This window comes from Sabethes cyaneus, chromosome 2 (assembly GCF_943734655.1).
Source record: "Sabethes cyaneus chromosome 2, idSabCyanKW18_F2, whole genome shotgun sequence".
Classification (NCBI taxonomy): Eukaryota; Metazoa; Arthropoda; class Insecta; order Diptera; family Culicidae; genus Sabethes; species Sabethes cyaneus.
The window spans coordinates 227,503,161-227,524,543 of record NC_071354.1 but is presented as its reverse complement, the minus strand read 5'-3'; the positions used below and the strand labels follow the sequence as shown (position 1 = coordinate 227,524,543).

General features: G+C 38.7%; 1 protein-coding gene across 7 annotated transcripts in view; it reads left to right on the top strand.

The window, feature by feature from the left end:
- Positions 1 to 21,383, top strand: part of LOC128738030 (rap guanine nucleotide exchange factor 4) — a 268,496-nt gene that overhangs the window by 141,988 nt on the left and 105,125 nt on the right. For all 7 annotated transcript variants that reach the window (XM_053832845.1, XM_053832842.1, XM_053832843.1 and 4 more), the window contains 3 exons: positions 11,152 to 11,238; positions 18,553 to 18,694; positions 18,925 to 19,111. In XM_053832845.1, coding sequence (XP_053688820.1) covers positions 11,152 to 11,238; positions 18,553 to 18,694; positions 18,925 to 19,111 — 416 coding nt within the window. The remainder of the gene's footprint in view (positions 1 to 11,151; positions 11,239 to 18,552; positions 18,695 to 18,924; positions 19,112 to 21,383) is intronic.

The following is a 21,383-nucleotide window of genomic DNA, read 5'->3' as shown; positions in this document are numbered from 1 at the left end:
TGAAAGTTGAAAGTTGAAAGTTGAAAGTTGAAAGTTGCAAATTGAAGGTTGAAAGTTGAAGGTTGAAAGTTGAAAGTTGAAAATTGAAAGTTGAAAGTTGAAAATTGAAAGTTGAAAGTTGAAAGTTGAAAGTTGACCGCTGAAAGTTAAAAGTTAAAAGCTACAAGCCGATGGTTGAAAGTTGAAAGTTAAAGGCTAAAAGTTGAAATTAAGTCAAAATTTAAGAAATGCACTTTCGAACTGAAAAATTCAAACTCGAAAACTCCACATTGTAGATTTCAAAATGCAAAAATTTAGCAAACTCAGATATTGAAAATTCACAAACATAAAAGTTGAGAAGTCAAGATGTTAAAAGTTTGAGAAGTTAAAAATATAATGAGTCAGACTGGAAAAGTGTGGAAAATTAGAATTCCTTCTATTAGACTTAGACTGAGAATCTAAGTTAAAATATTAAATTTAAATATCCAAAAACCACTTTCATTACATTATTACATAAGTTTCCATCTGGCTGGATAAGTAATCCTTCTAAAGTCAAAGGTCATCGCTTGATTAATCTAAAAACCATCAGCTGAACTGTGTGATAAGCTTATAAATGCCCGCATGAATATTACATGATAATCTTTCTATGGCACAAGTGCAAATTTACGCACACACTCGTCGATTCCGTTGCCGGCAATGGCAGATTATCTTTTTAGCTCGGTGATAATTAGCAGCAGGATTATCCCGTCCCCGACGGCGTTGGCCGGCGAGATAAGGATTTGCAACGATCGCTGCCCACCCACGCAGCATTGAGCTGTGCGGTAAAATTCAAATGAGCTAAACTTAGCAATGCATTGCATTAATAATTCGCATAGCAGCCGCCGACCGGGAGGGGAACCGAAAACGAGCGCCATTTAATGCAGAGAGAGAATATCTCATCAGTTTGGTTGATTGGGTTTCATTTCAGCGTTGATTGCGCCCCTCACAGTCAGTGAGTGGAAACCATTAGAAATAGCAGCATGATTTGACGTTTTCCCACAAAGTAGGACCACCATTTGCTGGCAGTAAATCTACAAATTAATTAGCCATTCGAAAAGTGACCGACAACCGCAAAGCCGAGGCTGCTAATTAATGTTGCAAATCTTTCAAACCACCCACCTTTTCCACCTCCTACGCACTCAGTTGTTTCATTGATGAAGATGGGCTCGCCTTCCATTGTGCAGTCGGTTTTTGGGTAGGTTGCAACAAGAGCGTGCTTCAGATTCAGACTGACCATTCCCAGAAATGTGGGCTGGTTTTATTGTTGCTATTAAATGCCTTTCCGATTGGTTGGTTCGCTCAACCGTTGCTGCCTTCTTCTGGTGTGCAAAAACAAATGCACACTCTTGGAAGATGTAAAATGTGTTTATAAACCACAGATCCAACTGTATAATAGATCGTTTTTTAATTAGTAAAGTTCTATTCATAACATACCCAATGAATCAGTAAATTGAATCGAGCTTAATCTGCTTGCAAAACATGCATACAAATCCCTGTCGTCTACACCGAGAAAATCTCAATTCTCACCGCATTAAGCGCTCAAGTTGTCCTCGTAAACACAATCCATATAAGTCTTTGATAAACAACGGAAACCAACCCGTAAAGGATGCAAATCTATTCAATTAAAAATTGGTCTCACTCCATTAGCTGCACATACACACACACACACTCGATAACCAGTGGAGCAGCAGTTGCAGCATCAGAACTCGGAAGAATAAGTTTTCCGTTGCTTTGAGTGAGGCTATAACAGGGGGTAAATGGTTATTGGTTCCATTCAGTCGTATTGTTCATGTGTGCAACAAAAACAGCATTGCACATGTGAGATATAGCTAAGACGATACAGACTGCACTGTTGGCTGGCACAGCATCATCTGCAGAGATACAACCATTGAGGGGGTAACATTTCTGTCCCAAAACCAACCATCTGCGGCTACACAAAGTAAGATATTCAGCTGATAGTATTCAGTTGCATAGTGGGAGAAAAATTCCAAGAAAAAATTTCTTCCGAAATATTGAAAAATTAAAACAAAAACTAAGGTTGCGCAATTTCACCAGCATGTTCGGAATAAACTATACAAGGCAAAAGTGATTAGATCTACGTTGGACATTCTACATTGGCCACATCAAAGCTGAAATGAGTTTCTTTTGATGAAATCTATGATAATTCGAATCGAGAGTTGCTGTAGTTCCAATTTTTTAACCCACTGTGGGTCGATTCGACAAAATCTTCCATTGAAATGGAACTACACCACCGATAGATATCGTGCGGTATTGCAATTTGGGTTTCATTCAAGGAAAGCTAGCTGCTAGCTGCTAGGTAGGTATGGGGAACAATAACACTCGATAATCTTCTCGGTCGACATGACAATCCGATTACCAATCGCAAATTGGTTAAATTGATAACCAATACGCACGAGGTCGGATGTTTTCCGTTCCACTGGAGCGATAAAGGGTTTTGGAGATCGACAACTATTCGAGTTCGTTTGTGGTGTCGGGTACTTACTTTGAGCTTTACGACCCTTTGAGACCAGTTGGAGAAAGTCCAATCCAATGGAAGAGGAAATTTAGGATAAGCATAATGATTATAAACTAGTGTTGGGAACGATAACAACTAAAAGAAACTACCGGCGCCAGTTTACTACATGGACTTTTATGTAATAGTGTTGCTGCAGATTGAGTCAAATTTTGTTTTTAGACCATAAAAATTTGCCATAACGTTTATTACTTTTAAAAACGTGTTTTGTTAACTTCTGTTAGAAAAATAAAATAACAATTATTTTATTGTTGCGTCATCGAAAATAACAAAATCCTTCTCAAATTTTCACAGCACACTTCAAAACGTACCAAACTCGAATGGCGCTTCATGGCCGCACTGCAGCGACCATTTTGTTTTCTTTCCAACTTTTCTGATGATTCTCATTGATTTTTCTATCAAAATGGCATTAAGGAGATAATTTTTTTAAATAAGTAAAAATTCAGATCAATTTATCATAAGAAATATTTGTATTATACGGAAGATTTGCATCAAATTTTGCAACTTATGGATACCTTACATTGGTTTAGTTTTATTTTTGGTACCTTAAATAGGTTTGGAACCACGTACCGCGCTGGTCTAATCTGATGTTCTTGATTTTATGGGACAGTCCCGGATTTCGGTTATTTATCCCGGTTGACCGTGTGTCCCGAAAAGTGTCCCGCATTGATTATTTTGTTTACCATGCCGGTTGAATGTTCAAATTGTTAGAAATGGTTAGGCGAGAAATGTGACCGGTGCCCCAGATTTTTTCTGAAAATTGCCAGGAGTTTTTTTAAAGAAAATCTACATTAACGAAGAAATGTTAAAACAAGTTGGTACCTACTTCTAAACGAATAGGCTTGCGACACGATCTACTCGACGAACTATCCTTCGCCCTATATTCGGTCAAATTTGTATATAATTTTCGTAAAGTTTTGGACTAGTTTTACTACAAATTTAGGACAACTTTGAACCAATTTCCGTCCCATTTCGGTCCAATCTGACTCGATCGAATTTTGGTAAACTTGATCCCATTTTGGTCCAATTTCAGTCCAACGTTGTTCCGATTACGTGCCGTTCTGATTATAATCTGATTTTGGTACAATTTTCTTTCAATTTTGTGTTAGTTTTGGTCCGCTTTTGGTTTATCTTTGATTTAAATTTGATCCATTTTTGGTCCAATTTCAATCCAACCTTGGACAGATTACGACTCAATTATAATACAATTATGGTCAAATATTAGCTAAAATTTGGATTCAATTGCGGTCCATTTCCATTCCAATTTTGGTTTAATTTTAGTTCAGTTTTGGTTCAAATTTGGGCAACTTTTGGTCCAATTTGAGTCTGATTTAGATTTAGCCAGTTAGCTTCGAGGAACGATGCTGGTCTTACAAGTCAGTTGTCGTATGTTCGAATGCTGAGTGGGCGGTGCTTCTGAAGTCAGCTTCTGATGGTTCCGTAATTATCTTGTACTGTAAAAACTGGCTGCGAAGTGTGTGTCGATAGAAAAAGGTCGACTCTTGAAGATGTTTATACCCTAAAGACTTACTTTTTTTATGTCCAATTTTGGTCCAACTTTGCAACAAATTGGTTTCAACAAGCAAATGCTTCAATTATGGTCCAGTTATAGCCGAACTGCGGTCCATTTTTATCTAATCTTGGTTCAATTTCAGTTTGAAAATCTTGGTAAATTTTTGATTTAGCTTTGGCTAGAGCTAGATTCAGTTCAAATCTGTTCGAATTTTGATTCAATTTTAGTTCTGTTTAGGTCTGATTTTGGGTTCCATTTCAAACCAATGTTACTTTAAATTCGGTCTTCGCTCATTTCAATCGAGTTGTCCAATCATTTCCAATATTGATTAGATTTTGATACAATTTTGATTCAATTTTGCACTATTTCGGTAGAATTTAGAATTTAGATTTTTATCGAACTTTGATACAATTTTGATTCAATTTTGCACTATTTCGGTAGAATTTAGAATTTAGATTTTTATCGAACTTTGGTCCAGTTTTTGGTCCTCTTGGTCCAATTTTGTGCACTTTTGGTTCAATTTTAATCCAATCGCAGTTCAACTTTGGTCCAACCTCAGACCATTAGATTTTACCTCAATTTTATTCCAATAGCATTTGCATTTAGATTTTATTTCAATCTTGGTCCAATTTTGATTTTAGTTTGAACAATTTTGACCCAAGTTCAGTCTAATTGCGTTTCAACTTTGATCCAAATTCCATCCAGTTCAAACTTTGATCCAGTTCAATCTAAGTTTTTTCAATTTCGGCCTTTTCAATTTCCAATTTCGATTTAACTTTGATTCAATTATGGTAATTTTGGTAAACTTTTGGGCTAATCCGTTGGGTTAGCCCGAATTCGCTATAATTCTGTTGGAATTTTGATCCACTTTTGGTCCAATTTTAGTCCTGTTTAGGTCTGGATTTGGTTTGGGATTCCATTTGATTCCAATATGTTGGTTTAATTTTGGTACAGTTTTGCTTTAATTTTATTCCAATTTCAGTCCAATTTTGGTCCAACTTGTGAACTTTCGATTTTATTGTAATTGTGGTCCAGTTATGGTTCAATTATAGCCTATCTTTGATGCAATCTTGGTTCAATTTTTGTCGAACTTTGACCCAATTTCAGTCTAATTTCGTCTCACTTTTAATCCAATTTTGGTCCAAGCCATATCCAAGTTTATTAGAATGTCGGCCATTTTTTCTACTATTTCGAACTTTGGTTTGGATTTAATTTTGGTCTAATCTTGGTAAAATTTTGGTCCAACTTTGACTCAAATTCGGTCCAATTCTGTATAAATTTTGGTTCAATTTTAATTTAGTTTAGGTGCAATTTTGGGTTCCATTTCAATCAAATTTAAATTTAAATTCGGTCTTATCTTACTTCAATCCAGTTGTGTTGGACTCTGGTCCAATATTGATCTAATTTTGGCATAATTTTGGTCCAATTTGGTCTAATTCTTGTTTGATTTTAGTGCAATTTTGAACGATTTCGGTATAATTTCAATTAAATTTTGATCCAATTTCCGTCCCGTTTTGATCCGATTTGAGCAACTTTTGGTCCAATTTTAAGTCCACTTCAGTCCAATTTTGGTCCTGCTCTAACTGCTGTAACTTGTTCCAATTGTGGTCCAATTTTGGTACAATCTCGGTCCAATTTTAGTCCTAGTTGGTCGAAGATGGTCCAATTTCGACCCAGCTTTATACTAATAGCGTTTCAATTGTATCAAATTTTGGTCTAAGCTCAGTCTAATTTTTTTCTAGTTTTAGCGTAATTTTTGTCCAATTTCGTTTTAACTTGATGGTCGTTTTGGAAAAATGTTGGTTCAACTTTGGCCCCAATTCAGTGCAATTCAGTTCGCATTTTGGTCCAATTTTAGTCCTGTATTGGTCTACTTTTAGGTTCCATTTCAATCCAATTAAACCAATTTCGGTCTACTCTCATTTCAAGTTGTGATATAATTTTGATTTGAATTTGGTTCAATATGGATTTGAGTTTGATGCAATTTTGATTCGAGTTTGGTGTAACTTCTACTTTTGTATATTTTTGTAAAAGGTTTTTATACCGCTTTGAGTAAGAATATGTCGCTTTCTCAAGTTGGTTTTTCCCAGTCCGATAATTATTTTCATTAAGACATTTCGTTGGATTTTTTTTGTTTAGATTATAGTCATTTTAACCAGTTTTGGGTCATTCGTGACTTCTGCAGGGTTGGGATTTGAACCCGGGTCCTTGGCGTGAGAGGCGTGAATGCTAACCACTACGCAGGGACTGACCCCATTCATCGGATTTAATCCTTCAAAATAATACTAAAATAATAAATAATAATTTTTTTTTAATTTTGATGCAAGTTTAAACAATTTCAATATAATTTTAATTAAAATTTTATCTAATTATTGTCCCATATCGATTCACTTTTGGTCTAATTTTGGGCAACATTAAACAGTAGATACAATTTTAATCCAATTTCAGCCCAATTTTGGTCTATCTTCAGACTTTTAAATTTTGCCTCAATTTTAATCCAATTTCAGTCCAAATACGGTTTGGATTTTATTTCAATTATGGCTGTCAGTTCAATTTCGGTTCAATTCCGATTCAATTAAAGTCCCAAGTTGGTCCAAGTTGGAACAATTTTGACCCTATTTCAATTTAATTGCGATGCGATGAACTTTGATCCAATTTTATTTCATTCTAAATATATTGTCATTTCGGACTAATTTTTGTCAAAACTTTGATCAAATTATAGTAATCGTCGTAAAGTCTATTAAGTCTAACTTTGACCCCAGGTCGGTCCAATTGTGTTCGAATTTTGATCCTATTTTCGCCCTTTTTAGATCTTGGGTTCCATTTCAACCCAATTTTAAACAATTTTGGTTTAATTGTTGGGCCATTGCAAATTATTTAAATTATTTTTAAAGTTTTTAAAAGTTAAGTAAGTCGCCGGACATCAGAAGGACAAAAACATTTTAAAATATTTGTAACTAGCTGACCCGACAAACTTCGTATTGCCACAAATTAAGCTGTGTTGAACATAAATCATGAATCTCGAATGATCTTTGTCACAATCTCAAGTTTTTCAAGTTTCTAAGGAGTTCAGCCTTAGATGATTCATTTTGGCAGTTACGTAACTATGAAAGCATGAGTAGTTTAATATACAAATTTGCAATTTTTCCACACAGTAAAGTAGAAAATAACTCCTCCCATTGCTTAGCCGGAAAGCGGCCGAAACACAAATGGCCGAAATAACAAATGGCATAATATATCTAATGGCCGAATCACGAACGGCCGAAGCAAGTTACAGAATTTTCCGAAAAGCTTTTTTCCTTCACCATTCCATTGACGCTGATCATCACAGAGCTGCGAGTGAGACAAAAGGCAATAAAGGGGAACATTTTAAAGGTCTTTCGAGGGGATATTTCAAATTCGCGGAGAGAAATAGATGAAAAAAATTATTCAAAATGTGTAAGGTCTAACAAAATGAGCAATAAAAATTTTGATGATTTGGGTATTCCGGGAAAATTCGTCTTTTCGTGATTCGGCCATTCATGATTCGGCCTTTCGTGATTCGGCCTTCTGTGACTGTTGTTGGAATTCGGCCGTTTGGATTTCAGCCATTCGTGATTCGGGGGGGCCAGCCCCCCCGCAGAAACCACTGCTATTTAGGTGCGTGCATTTTCCTAGGCTTACTGACTAGTAGAGATTATCCCTTAGTTGAGTCCGAACGAGCGGCAGCGAGTAAGGACAGGGTGTACCTAACGTTTGTGCAGGTTGAAGGCCATCAATATTTTCAGCCAAATATGAAGTTCGGCCATTCGTGTTTCGGCCTTTTGTGATTCGGCCATTCGTGATTCGGCCATTAGGTATATTATGCCATTTGTTATTTCGGCCATTTGTGTTTCGGTAATCCATTTTATTTGTATGAGAGTCCTTATCCCACTATCACAGGGGTGCGGGGTCTCAAACCATCATAAAATAAATTAAAATCCCCCACATGCCAAATTTGGTTCCATTTGCTTGATTGGTTCTCGAGTTATGAACAAATTTGTAGTTCATTTGTATGGGAGTCCCTCCCCCCTCCTAAATAGGGGAGAGGTCCTAATTCATCATTGAAAAAATTCATGCCTCCGAAAACCCCCACATGTCAAATTTGGTTCCATTTGATTGATTAAATCTCGAATTATAAGAAAATTTGTGTTTCATTTGTATGGGAGCCAGCCCTCTTAGTGGGGGGAGGGGTCTCTAACCATCATAAGAACCTTCCCTGGCGCCAAAAACCCCTATATGCAAATTTTCATGCCGATCGGTTCAGTAGTTTTCGATTCTATAAGGAACAACCGACAGACAGACAGAAATCCATTTTTATATAGAAGATTTCAAATTTATATACAAATCCGTGCTTGTGTATCAAAAACAAAAATATACCATTTTGAATTTCAGTAAAATCTTAAAACAGGTCCCATTTACTTTTGTTTGCTCAGTACATGCTCTTTCGATTACAACACCGCAGCGACACAGAATTCGGAAAAGATCGTGCATGGATCGATTGCAAAGTTAGTTGTTATCTATTAATATTTAAAGAAAGTATTGTTTTATCTTTTCTATTTATGGCGCTTTAAAACCTGAGACAATAAAGCGAAATTCTATGTAGAACATTTTATCGGTGAAATGAAACCGCATAAAATTTGCATTACCCTTAAAGTACAACGGTAAATGATCCGTATCTCATAAGAAAAGATCCACGAATCAGTCGTTCTATTTACGAATCTGGATTTTTTACATCAATTAGCAGCGAATTTCTCATCTCCAGTTTTATCCCACTTCACAGCTCAGCAGACGAAAAGTGATTTATAAAAAATCTCTAGAAAAAATTTTAATTAATCTCTGAGAAAAAAATGGTAGAAATAGAATAATTTTTCCCGGTCACAATAGTGAATAGTAAAAAGACAATTAAATTCAATCATTTCAAAATATTCGACATAACTTTGAATATTTTGAAATGGTTGAATTTAGTCGTCTTTTATCAACTTACTCTGATCATGATGATACCAAATTTAGACAAAAACATATCAAAGACGTCAGATAGTACATATAGAAGGAAAGATGCTGACCTAGTTTTGATAATAATTTGCAAATATTTCGTTTCCAGAGCTTATAGCGACGAGAGCTGCTATTTCTATCATAAATACCAGCTACAATCCTGATTTATGTTCACAACCGTCGTTGATGTCAGAATATCAACAGTGCAGAAATGTTACTCGCTCGGAATTGTCATCAGTGAATGTTTGCTGGCTGGCACAAGAGAAGGCATCTTCACTTTCTTGTTTACTAACGATTGCCGTATTTTGGTTCATTCCTAACCTGCTCTGCAAATCATATTTCATTTTAATTTCACAAGCTTGGAACTACTTGCTTTGTGCTCCTTAGTGGATCAACTTCTTTTTGATAAATTTGACTTCCTTAAGTAATCAAAAACACAAACCCTCATAAGCTAAACTTCAATTTGCTGCCATTCGCTCGATTCATTAGCATCTCATTGTCAGCCGCAATTAATTATCGATTCTCCAGCCACTTCTAGCTGACGTAGCATTCGATTGGCTGTCGCCGGCCGCACCCGAACGATGATAACTTTATTAGTTATCAATTTGCAACTCAACACTTCCCGGCTACATGGGCTGTGCTGGGACCAAACACTCACCTCTTTCGCATCGTCAACGTTTGTCGCAGTAGAACGAACACACTTTCCTGCCTCACAAGAACCATCCCGCGTCCGCTTCGAAGACGGGCTGACCCAAAATGCGGAGAACTCACGGAGCGGCATTCATTCTGACAGGCAGTCAACCAGCCAGTTTATTAAACAATAATCAACTTCTGTCATCAACAATGATGCGACTGCTACTAGCTAGTAGCAGTAGCATCGCTGATGGCAGGCAGTAATGGAAAGTGAAAACGACTTCGTCTTCGCACTTTCTTGATTAGCAAACTGCCGACTTCGTCAAACGATTGCCAGAGTCAATACTCGGAGAACTAGCGAAGCCGCCGCGCCGAGAAGGCGAGCTTCATTTAGGACGTGCATTGTTCGAGTTAATCAAATTTTCAAACACGACGAAGCCGGCTTCCACTTTGCGTGTCATTTGAATATTACCTACCAAACTGTCTAAATTTCATCCGTTTCTGACACGTCTTCCGTGCTAATTTTCCACCGTCATTAGAAGGCAACTGAAAATTAGCTTGAAATCATTCAACAATTAATTACTGCTTCCATTGTTTGGCAAAAACAGTTTATAAGGATACTTTAGCAGGAAAAACTGAGAAGCTTCCGAATCCAAAAGTAGAAATATAGAGCGGAACTAGATAGACGGCGTGACCTCGAATCTCGAATGCTACGTTAGATACCAAGCGCCTCCATATAATTAGTTTTGCATGCTAATAATAGCAATTTGGCTTGTTGGCCTACTTTGTCGTGTTTATGCTGTTAAGTCGAACCAACCTCAACCGAAATTATGGCGACCTTTTAAAGTCATTTATCATACTAATCGTCGGAAAGCCCGGACCACCCACCCACCATTGGGCTTCGGCTTAAAGCCTTCTGATGTTTAATAAATTCACCCAAAAGAACGAAACCATTTTGGACAGCTCGGCCGGTCGACCGACCGGGTTTGAAAAATATGCAAATCGACCCCTGGTTGTTACTCAATCGGATGACTTCACTTAGCCTTTGACTCAACCAACCCAACAACGGTAATGGTTGGTCCTGTCGCTTACCTGTTGACTGCCCCCTACGACAACCCCCCCTGGCAGGAAAGAATAGCAGATCCGTTCCCATCAACAAAGGATGCAAAACAAACATTATTATTTTTTCGCTCCGCATGAGCGCGTTGCATCATCAGACTTTTTATCTGTGCTGGGTACCATGATAGAGCCGGACATGGGACAGCATGACTTTGACCTACTGGATTTCCAGTTCAAAGCCAACCAAACAACCAACCAACCAACGCAAGGCAACGGTCGTATTAAAGTTGATCCTGAATATGCTAATGCCTCGTTCCTGCTTTCATGCCACGGTGTTTCTCATACGGATGTCTTTTGTTTTCTTTTTCCGCTTCCATTGCAGGCACCAAGTCCCGCCATGGCTCGGATGGGTTGGGCCCTGCGAACCCTGCTCGTGTCGGACAACACCAGCTGCCTGAAGGATCGAAAGGTAAGTTGTAGTAGTTCCGAGAAAATCCTCTGAACTCGGAACTTTTTTCGAGAATATTTGCTATCCAACAAATGGTTGATAGCTTTTGTGGTTTTGGTTGCAAAGTTGGAAAACAAACTTATTTATTCTGCTATACACACAATCGTCCTACCGACGATTGTTAATTTTGCACATATTTGCAATCGATTGTAGTTTTCCTCTAGTTCAAGGTGCTGCATATTTTAAAACAGTTGAAAACTAGGTATCTTTCGAATTCGTTTGGCTACTGTTTTACCGGTGTGGACCACATTCTGCAAATATTTGCATAAAGCAATAGCCATTGTTCCACTAAAAACATCGTCGAAGTAAATTATTTTCTTGTAGCCTGTTTATCCGAACAAAAGCTTCTGCTCTTCTCCTGTTACGGAAAGTTTGCTGAAGTGCACTAGGACGGATGAAAAGAATACGTACCTACCTAGGTACCTTCCATTTTTTCTGCTCCGATGATTGTCTCTATATAGCAAATATTACGTTACACCTGTTATCATCTCTTGAACTGGATTTTTTGTTCTCTTGTACCTACAGATATTATATGACAAAGACCAGGAAATCTGTGAACCAGACGAGTAGCACCGGTCAGCTTATCGGTCGTTGCTTTCCTTGTTAATATTAAAATTGTTTTTACCATGTTTTTCTCGTTTATTTGTGAATTCTACTAAAACACTATCATCTTTTCGAAAGGCATATCATGAAGCAAATTGTGAACTAGATGCATCAAAATCTGTATTAAAGGTCTCTATAAATTCAACAATAAGTTCTGAACATCGTCGAATCTTGTAACCTAATTTGACCATGCATAAAGGCCGTCAAAACTTGCTAGCGCATAGGCATTGCAACTTTGCCTAAAATGGACGTTTCGATTCGTTTCATCAAGTGACGCTCAATACAATTCCTTTCAAAACAATATTTCTACCGGCTCAACTCCGAAGTCCTTAAATATGTAGATCAATCTCAAAGTCCAACAGGTCCTTGACTGCTAATCCACGATTAATGACTGCAGTGATTTCAAACTTCAAAGTTGGCAATAGATCAAAAATTTAGGAGTTGCTATGTTGGTTTTATCAGGTACAATTTATTTATTTATATACTTTTTAATGGGGTTTTCAACCGGCAGTTGGTTCGCCCCAATACAAGTATAAAGAAATTGAGATGAACATTCAACAACATGAAGCGAATACTCGATCAACTAGCAAAAACCGGCGAAAAGTATTCCAGTCGTGATCGTGATTACTTTCTCTTAGTTGTATTTAAGTTTAAGCCACTTTTTCTTTGTTGTGTTTAAGTCAGTTTGCTCTTATTATTGTTCTTAGTCTTGGTCTTGGTCTTGGTCTTGGTCTTGATCTTGATCTTGATCTTGATCTTGGTCTTGGTCTCGGTCTTGGTCTTGGTCTTGGTCTTGGTCTTGGTTTTGGTCTTGGTCTTGGTCTTGGTCTTGGTCTTGGTCTTGGTCTTGGTCTTGGTCTTGGTCTTGGTCTTGGTCTTGGTCTTGGTCTTGGTCTTGGTCTTGGTCTTGGTCTTGGTCTTGGTCTTGGTCTTGGTCTTGATCTTGGTCTTGGTCTTGGTCTTGGTCTTGGTCTTGGTCTTGGTCTTGGTCTTGGTCTTGGTCTTGGTCTTGGTCTTGGTCTTGGTCTTGGTCTTGGTCTTGGTCTTGGTCTTGGTCTTGGTCTTGGTCTTGGTCTTGGTCTTGGTCTTGGTCTTGGTCTTGGTCTTGGTCTTGGTCTTGGTCTTGGTCTTGGTCTTGGTCTTGGTCAAGGTCATGTCTAAGGTCTTTTTTTATGTCTAATTCAAACTTAAACCCAAATCTTTGAAAGCTTCTAGTTCAATTTGAAGTCCAATTTCCAACTTAATTTGAAGCCAGGATTTAAGTCTAAATTGACCCATATTTAAGTTCAATTTCATGTCCAATTGCAAACTAGTTTTAAATAGAAATTCAAGCTAAATTTTGAGTAAAAGTTTACGTCCTTATTCTAATCTAATATCAAATCCAATTTAAAGTTTAATTTCAAATCTAATTTTAAGTCCTCTGATTTGCCCAGACTGGGTTACGTGTCGCGTCTTCTCCATGAAGTTTGATGTAAAAGTAAACCTTCTGGTGTGACTCGGAAGTCCGTAGTTTGCAATTTAAACGGCCGATATTTTAAAAGCAAACGACCCAAGGCGGATCTTTTAGTTCCCTTGCCAAGGGGTATAGAAACAATTCTTTTTAATCCAATATTTTTCCCGGTTTCACTTTAAAATCCTTGAATCGATCAATCTCAAAATCCAACAGGCCTTGACGATCTAGCTACGATTGCTGATCACAGAAGCCTCTTACGAAAAAAATTCGCGTGACAGGCATCATGAAACCAGCAAATACAAAGGTTTTGAGATGAAAATTCTGCAAGCAGCTCAAAACTTGATCACCTCTAGCACAAACAGGTGTCACCGCACATCGCAACAACACAAGTATATATGAGCAAACGAGCGACTTTCCCCTTTTAACAGTAGAATTAAATGGGAGAAACAGAAGTGATTTCCTGTTCTGTTCTGTCCTGCCCTGTCCTATCCTGTCCTGTTCTGTCTAGTCCTGTCCTGACCAGAAAGCCATAAAGAAGACAGAGAGACATCCAGAAAGAAGCAAACAAAGTATGTAAAACTAGAAAGAAGACCAGGAAGAAGGTCTGAAAGAAAGCCAGACAGAAGACCAGAAAAAAAAGGCAAAAAGAAGGCTCGTAAGAAGGCCAGAAAAACCAGAAGAAACCTAGAGAACAAGGACCAGAGAAAATACCGGAAAGAAGACTGCGAAGAACATAAACATAACGCCATAAAGAAGGCACAAATATATCCGAAAAGAAAGTCATGAAAAAAACCTGAAAGAAAGCCAGAAAGAATAACACAAATAAGGTCAGAAAGAAGGTTAGAAAAAAGGTCAGAAAAAAAGTGAGAAAGAATGCCATAAAGGAGGCAGAAGAAGGTCAAAAGGAGGCCAGTTGGAACGCCATAAATAAGGTAGAAAGAGTTCCAGACGAAAGTTGAAAAAGAAGACAGAAAGAAAGTCAGAAAGAAGACCAGACACAAAGCCAGAAGAAAGCCAGTATACTAGGTCAAAAGTTATGTCAACATGCTGCCAACGTTAATCGCAAGGAAACTGAATCAAATCGGCAATAAAGTTAGAACAAGTTCGAGTCAAAATAAAATCTTTGAGAAAGAAATTGAAATAAAAAAAGAGATAAAGTAACATCAATGAAAGCAAAATTAAAATTAAAACCCAAAAAAGACCAGAGAAAAAGCAAGAAAAACCGCTAGAAAGTAGGTCAAAAGAAGACTAGAAAAAAGACTACAAAGAGGACCACACCATACCAGAAAGAAAACCAGAATAAAAGCAAAAAAATGCTACAATAAAGCCAAAAACAGCACAAGAAACGAGGCCTGAAAAAAATGTAAAATAATGGCTAGAAATCAGTCTCAAAAGGTGACCAGAAAAATAAAAAAAAAATTAAACAGAAAATACTAGAAAGAAGACCAGAACGCAGGGCAAAGGGTAAGTCAGAAAAATGCAAAATGCAAACGACCAGAAAACAAGTCATAGAGAAGAGCAGAAAGAATGCCATTAAAAAAAAGCAGAAAAAGGTCCAGATGGGAGACCAGAAAGAAACAAAGAAAAAAGGTCACAACCAGCCTGAAAAAACACCATAAAAAACGAATAGATTTCCGGAAAGGACACCCGAAGTAGGTCAGAAACAGCAAAAGAAATAAGAAAACCGTTAAAAAGAAATCTAGAATGCTGGAAAAAAGACTAAAAAGAAGGCCAGAAAAAAGTCTGATTGAAGGCCACAAAGAAACTCACAAAAAATGCAACGAGAAATCCAGAAAAATCATAAATTCCTGGAACAAGTCTAGGGGAACGATGGAAGGAAGGTCAAGAGAAAACCAGAAAAATGGTTAGAAAGAAGGTCAGAAATAAGATCAGATTGTAGGCTATAAAGAAAGCTAGAAAAAATGCCAAAAAGAAGGTCACAAAGAAAGCCACTACGAAACCCGCTAAGGAGGCCTCAAAAAAGACTAGAAATAACGCTGTAAAGAAGGTAGAAATCTTTCCAGAAAAAAGGTCTGTAAGAAAGCCAGACAGAAGACCAGAAAAAAGGTCAGAGAAAAACCAAAAAGTCGGAACACAAGGTCAGAGAAAAGGATACAAAAAAGATCCCAAACAGAACCTGAAAAACACAAAAAAGAAAACCAGAAAGATAAGAAAGAAGACACGAAAGACGACCGGAATAAAAACGAAAAAGATAGCAAGGAATAAGGCCAAAAGAAGACCAGAAGAATACAAAGCAGAGGCAGAATGAGGTCCAGAAATATAACTAGGCTAGAAAGAAAGCCACAAAAAGGTCCAAAAACATTAGAAACAACCACAAAAAAGGCCACACAGAGGAGCCAACTGTCCCTATTCCTGTCCCTGTCCCTGTCCCTGTCCCTGTCCCTGTCCCTGTCCCTGTCCCTGTCCCTGTCCCTGTCCCTGTCCCTGTCCCTGTCCCTGTCCCTGTCCCTGTCCCTGTCCCTGTCCCTGTCCCTGTCCCTGTCCCTGTCCCTGTCCCTGTCCCTGTCCCTGTCCCTGTCCCTGTCCCTGTCCCTGTCCCTGTCCCTGTCCCTGTCCCTGTCCCTGTCCCTGTCCCTGTCCCTGTCCCTGTCCCTGTCCCTGTCCCTGTCCCTGTCCCTGTCCCTGTCCCTGTCCCTGTCCCTGTCCCTGTCCCTGTCCCTGTCCCTGTCCCTGTCCCTGTCCCTGTCCCTGTCCCTGTCCCTGTCCCTGTCCCTGTCCCTGTCCCTGTCCCTGTCCCTGTCCCTGTCCCTGTCCCTGTCCCTGTCCCTGTCCCTGTCCCTGTCCCTGTCCCTGTCCCTGTCCCTGTCCCTGTCCCTGTCCCTGTCCCTGTCCCTGTCCCTGTCCCTGTCCCTGTCCCTGTCCCTGTCCCTGTCCCTGTCCCTGTCCCTGTCCCTGTCCCTGTCCCTGTCCCTGCCCCTGCCCCTGTCTCTGTTCCTGTCCCGGTCCTGTCCTTCAAAAACCTTCTCTTCAAGAATAGAGAGGCGGCGCGACCAGGTTGGAGCTGACCTGCAAGTGTCGAGGCGCTCAGTGAATTGACAATTTTTTTTATATTTTCCATAATATTTTCCCCGATGGTGAAACACAAAAGGAAAAATGTCGAAAAAACTGTGTTGTTCCGCACGGAAATAGTTAAAATATTTTAAATATATTTTACTAACCTTTTATTAATAAATTTGGCTATAAGTATTCAAAATTATTGCCGAAAAGAATCAAGTTTCCTTAATACTACCTGCTTCTGAAATTCATATCCCATGAAGCGAACATCGGGAACTGTTTGTCGTTGTTATTTAATGTAATTTATTCATTAATTTTGTTCCGGTTGGATTTGTAAATGTTGAATTGACTCCTAATCCCAAAGTTCAACAGGTCCTTGACTGTCAAGGTGTGATTACTGACCACATATTTTATTTTTTTTAAGCAAGCAGAAACTCCCCGCGCCAAAAAAAGCAACGAAGAATCCCATTTTCTGTTAAACCAAAGTGTAAAAAGTGTAGTGTATAACAATTCAATTCTGAAACCCGAAACTATAACGATAATAAGATGGAAATTCCGCAGCTTGCGGCGAAAGCTCGATCCACTAGCACAAATCAGCTTCGTAGAACATCGCAACCAAACCGAAAAGTTGATGCTACATTTCGTTATCGAAACTTGACCTTCTGTTTTTATACGACAGACTTCGCAGACAGCTGTTAGAGTACAAGACAATTGCAGGGCCAGTTGCTACGATCCTATTGACTCTAACAGACTCTACCAGCCGAAATTCGAACATATGACGACTGACTTATTAGGCCAACTGGGAGACAGAGTTAGCACACTACGGTCTAACTGGATTCCGCGAGAATTCCTAATTGCTACTTTCCTAATTGTAACTAACTTTTTCTTTCAGCCAGACGTACCTTCTTCTGTACTTTCTTCAAGTACTTACTGTTTGTCCATTTCCACTTTGCCAATTTTCTTTATTCGGATGGTATCAGGTGTTCCTAGGGCATAAGTTATGAATCCACGGAAAATTATGGCGACAATTGAGATGGCCTTTACAACTACCACGGCTATGATGATGACTTCTATCAAACCAAATGCTTATTGGTTATACCTTAGGTCCCGACTTAATTCATTTGAGGGTGCGTTTCCAAGGGTCATCAGAAGCGTATCGCGATGTAGTGTTACGAAGATGACGTTTACGGGCATCGAAGCGTTCCTGCTTCGCCTCATTTTGGCGGACTTTGGGAAATGATCGTGCGGTTCCGTAAAAATTTATTTATTGAAAGTTTTAGGATCGTAATAATAATCGTAGTGCTTAAAATTACTATTTTGTCTATTTTGCTCTATCGTTTGCTCCATCTATTGGAAAATGTCATCATTATAAAAATTATCTCCTAGTTTAGAACAACTTATGATACGGATGGCCATTCCAGCTAAAATTAAGGCCTGGTTCGTATCTTTCGTAGTGATACGTTCCTGAGTGGTGGGCCATGCAATACAGTAAACTGCATTCACGTTCGTTTTGCCAGTTTTCTTTCAATTTCGAAAATCGCAAATTAATTTTTTTCATAAAATTACCAAGAGCCAAGAGGGTTCGCAAATATGACCTTAAAGGAAGAAAATTTCTGTTTAGAGTAGTGAATTTCTCAAAGCCAAAGTAAACCATACGTCCGGAAGAGCAGAAAAGAGGAAAGTAGAGTGTTCTTATGTAGTGAAGCTTTGAGATCATGGTCATGAAAATTTTTAAGATCGTATATGTTAAGCAGTAAAATGTTATAAATCGAACTGAATTTTACTTCTTTGCAAGATTTTTTTTGTTTTGTTTAGATTATAGTCACTTTAACCAGTTTTTGGTCATTCGTGACTTCTGCGGGGTTGGGATTTGAACTCGGGTCCTCGGCGTGAGAGGAGTGAATGCTAACTACTACGCCGGGACTGACCCCTAAGCAAGATTGTTCCTAGTTAGAATTCTCATAAATAGTTTCAAGCTTTCTAAAAAATTATAGTATCAATTGGCCCTTACACCGTTTTTTGTCATACAAAATTGTCATCTCGTTATCATTTTTAATCAAAATGAGAGCGGGAAAGGAAAAAAAATCGTTATTAAAATTCCTGTGTTTACAAAGTTAAAAAAAAACCTACATTCAAAGGCTACCGTTTTTAATCTCAAAAAAGTTCCGCCTGCTTATAACACGCTTTCATCCTAACTCTTACAGGTGGGTGGAAAGTTCATCCGCAAGTGCGCCCCAGGCACCGAGCTGGTGGACTGGCTGCTGAATCTGTCGCCGATCGTGCACACCCGAACGCAGGCAGCCGGCATGTGGCAAGCTCTGGTGGAGGAAGGCGTTCTCAGCCACGGTACGAATAATGATCTTTGATATTTTAACCGAAATTTCATTTAACCATCGAGTGATTCACATTCTGCTTATCATCATCATACTGTAGTTTTAAAATCTCCAAGCAAAATGTAAACCACTCACGCTCTCACCTCGCTTTTGATGATGATTTTTACATTTTTATCCCCTGCCATGCGGTGCCGGTTCCTGGTCCCGTTCCCGTTCCCGTCGACGTTATGCACACACACACAGTGGCGAAGGAGCAGCCTTTCAAGGACAAGTGCTTTCTGTATCGGTTCAAGATGGACGAGGACGGAACGGCCGGGGGGCCACCCAACTCCGACGATGTCAACCAAGCCAACGAACACATCCGCGAAGCGCTACCTGCCCTGCTGCACCGGGGCCCGGATGCGACGCTTCGAATGATCCTGCGGAAGCCGTAAGTATTTTCCGCCGACGAGTTTTCTCCGTCGTCGCGAACGCGATGCACTTGTCGGTGCACATAAATAAATCCACCCTCATTCGGCATCGTCCCAGTTGCGAATGCGTTTTGCTGGCAAACGACAGTCAACCAGGCAGAAGAGAATTCGGCGTTTCCTTTTAAAATTGGCTGCCGTTATTTGCATTAGAAAGGTTGCTTAATACGAAAAGCAGCTTTCGTGCAGAATCAAGTCTTGCGAAGATAAAACGGAAACTTTTCCGTTGGTAATTTCACTGAGCAAACAGCAAAACTTCGGATAAATTGATTGACATAGTGCAATTATATGCAATTATACCTGGTTAATAACTTATGCTGCAATGATTTCCATATGAATTATTCATTTTGGCAGAGTGCTTGTAGTACAATAGCTCAATTTATTATGAATACAGCACATTCAAAGGCAAACCATTTCCGCCGTTTCGTCCCGGCGTATTAAAACGAAGCTTTCCCAACACCATTATTATCTTTTATGGCACAACTATCACCGATGTAATAAACCGCTCCCTTCTGGCGTTCTTTGGTGTCATGCTGAATCAAACCACGACACTCGCGTCTGGTAGCGTGTAGCTACGCTACCACCAGCCAGCATCGTGACATCGTTTTTATTACTTTACAGCATAATTCAGTCCTCCCCCGCGACGCTCGCTATTGTGCACCCTTTTACGGTCGGTGGTGCCCTTCAATTTGTGACGGGACTTTTTATGTTTCAATTATCGAACCGCGCGCGAGAGAGTGGGGGCGCGTGTTTGCCAAGGATTCACCACCATTTTCCCATTAGCTACGTTGTTTCTAACATTGCGGAACCGAACCAACCCACACCGTTCCATATATTAGAACAACAAGACATCAGCCAGCTCAGCTACCCGTCATTCTGGGTAATTCATACTCACTGGCGAGGCGTGCGAGTGTGCAACATCGTTTTGCAGCCGTAATTTATCGTTGCCAACCATCCTGAAACAAGAGTGCGAAGATTAATGAACTTGTGTGGTGTGAAATGAGTGCTTGTTGCTATACAGGATCTATGTATCCTGGTTGTTTGCCCTGCCCCGCAGAGCAGGAAACCGTTCAGAGTGACAACGGAGTAATGTTTCTCTGCTTGGTGGTTGTTGAAACTAATCAGTTTCACTTTTTTATGCCCTGGTTATATTCATTACAACAATAACCAGCTCGAATCAATCACGACAAAGCTTTCAATCTAGGTTTAAAACGTATTAATTGATTTGTCAATGAAATCGAAACAAACGAGGCGAACAACGAAGATTAAGTTATATTTTCGTCAATTTTGACAAACTTATTCATTGTATGATATACTGTTATTTCAATTAGGCTCTAAATATAATTAAATGTGTTTCACATAATTTTATTAATTTTATTTTAACTCAAATTTTATCTTTTTCTCATTGTTTAGTCATTGTAGTTCTAATCTAGTGCTAATTTTTCCACGGTTCTTCATTCTTATCTACATTAGACACTTTATCTCGTTTTTTAAACTACCTTCTTTTTATTTCAATTGAAATTCGCTTTATTAGTTTTGCATTTCTATGCCATAATTATTCTCACTGGCAAACCCGTGACCGTGAGAGAAAGCAGCGGACCGAACTATTGATTGTAACATTCATAACTTAGATTGCTGAAAAAAGTTACAGAAAAACTCGTTTACAATAAACAATTGTGCCCTGCATAACGTAATTCATCGTTCTAACTCGGTCCACGGCAGTGCTGTAAATATTCATGAGCACAAAAGTTTCAAACTTCTGGTTTATCAGCCTACCTTGTATTAAATAACAGCTATTATTCATAATAACAAAATACAGCAAGCATGAGTTTCATGCGAGAAAATATAGAATATCAGCACACTGTGATATTGAAACAAAAATCGTATTCACCTGACAGTGAAAATCAATAAAAAAAATTATGGTGTGGTTTACCGTCTATTCCGTTCAGCTGTTGGACAAAAGATTATTCTTTTCATTACCTGCATTTCAAATTGCTCAATATGCACACTCATTGCATTATCGCAAATTTACTTCTATCAAAAATAGTGTCACAAAAAATACAAACATGTTAATCTTCTAATAAAATCTGCTTTCTAGAAAAACTGTAAAAATGTATAAAAAGTTATTAACCTTCCAATAAGATCTAAAGGTAAAATGGCAATCGATAACATGCCGGAACACACACATATATAATTTTTTCTCATTTTAGTTCAATTACGGTCTAAGTTTGGTCT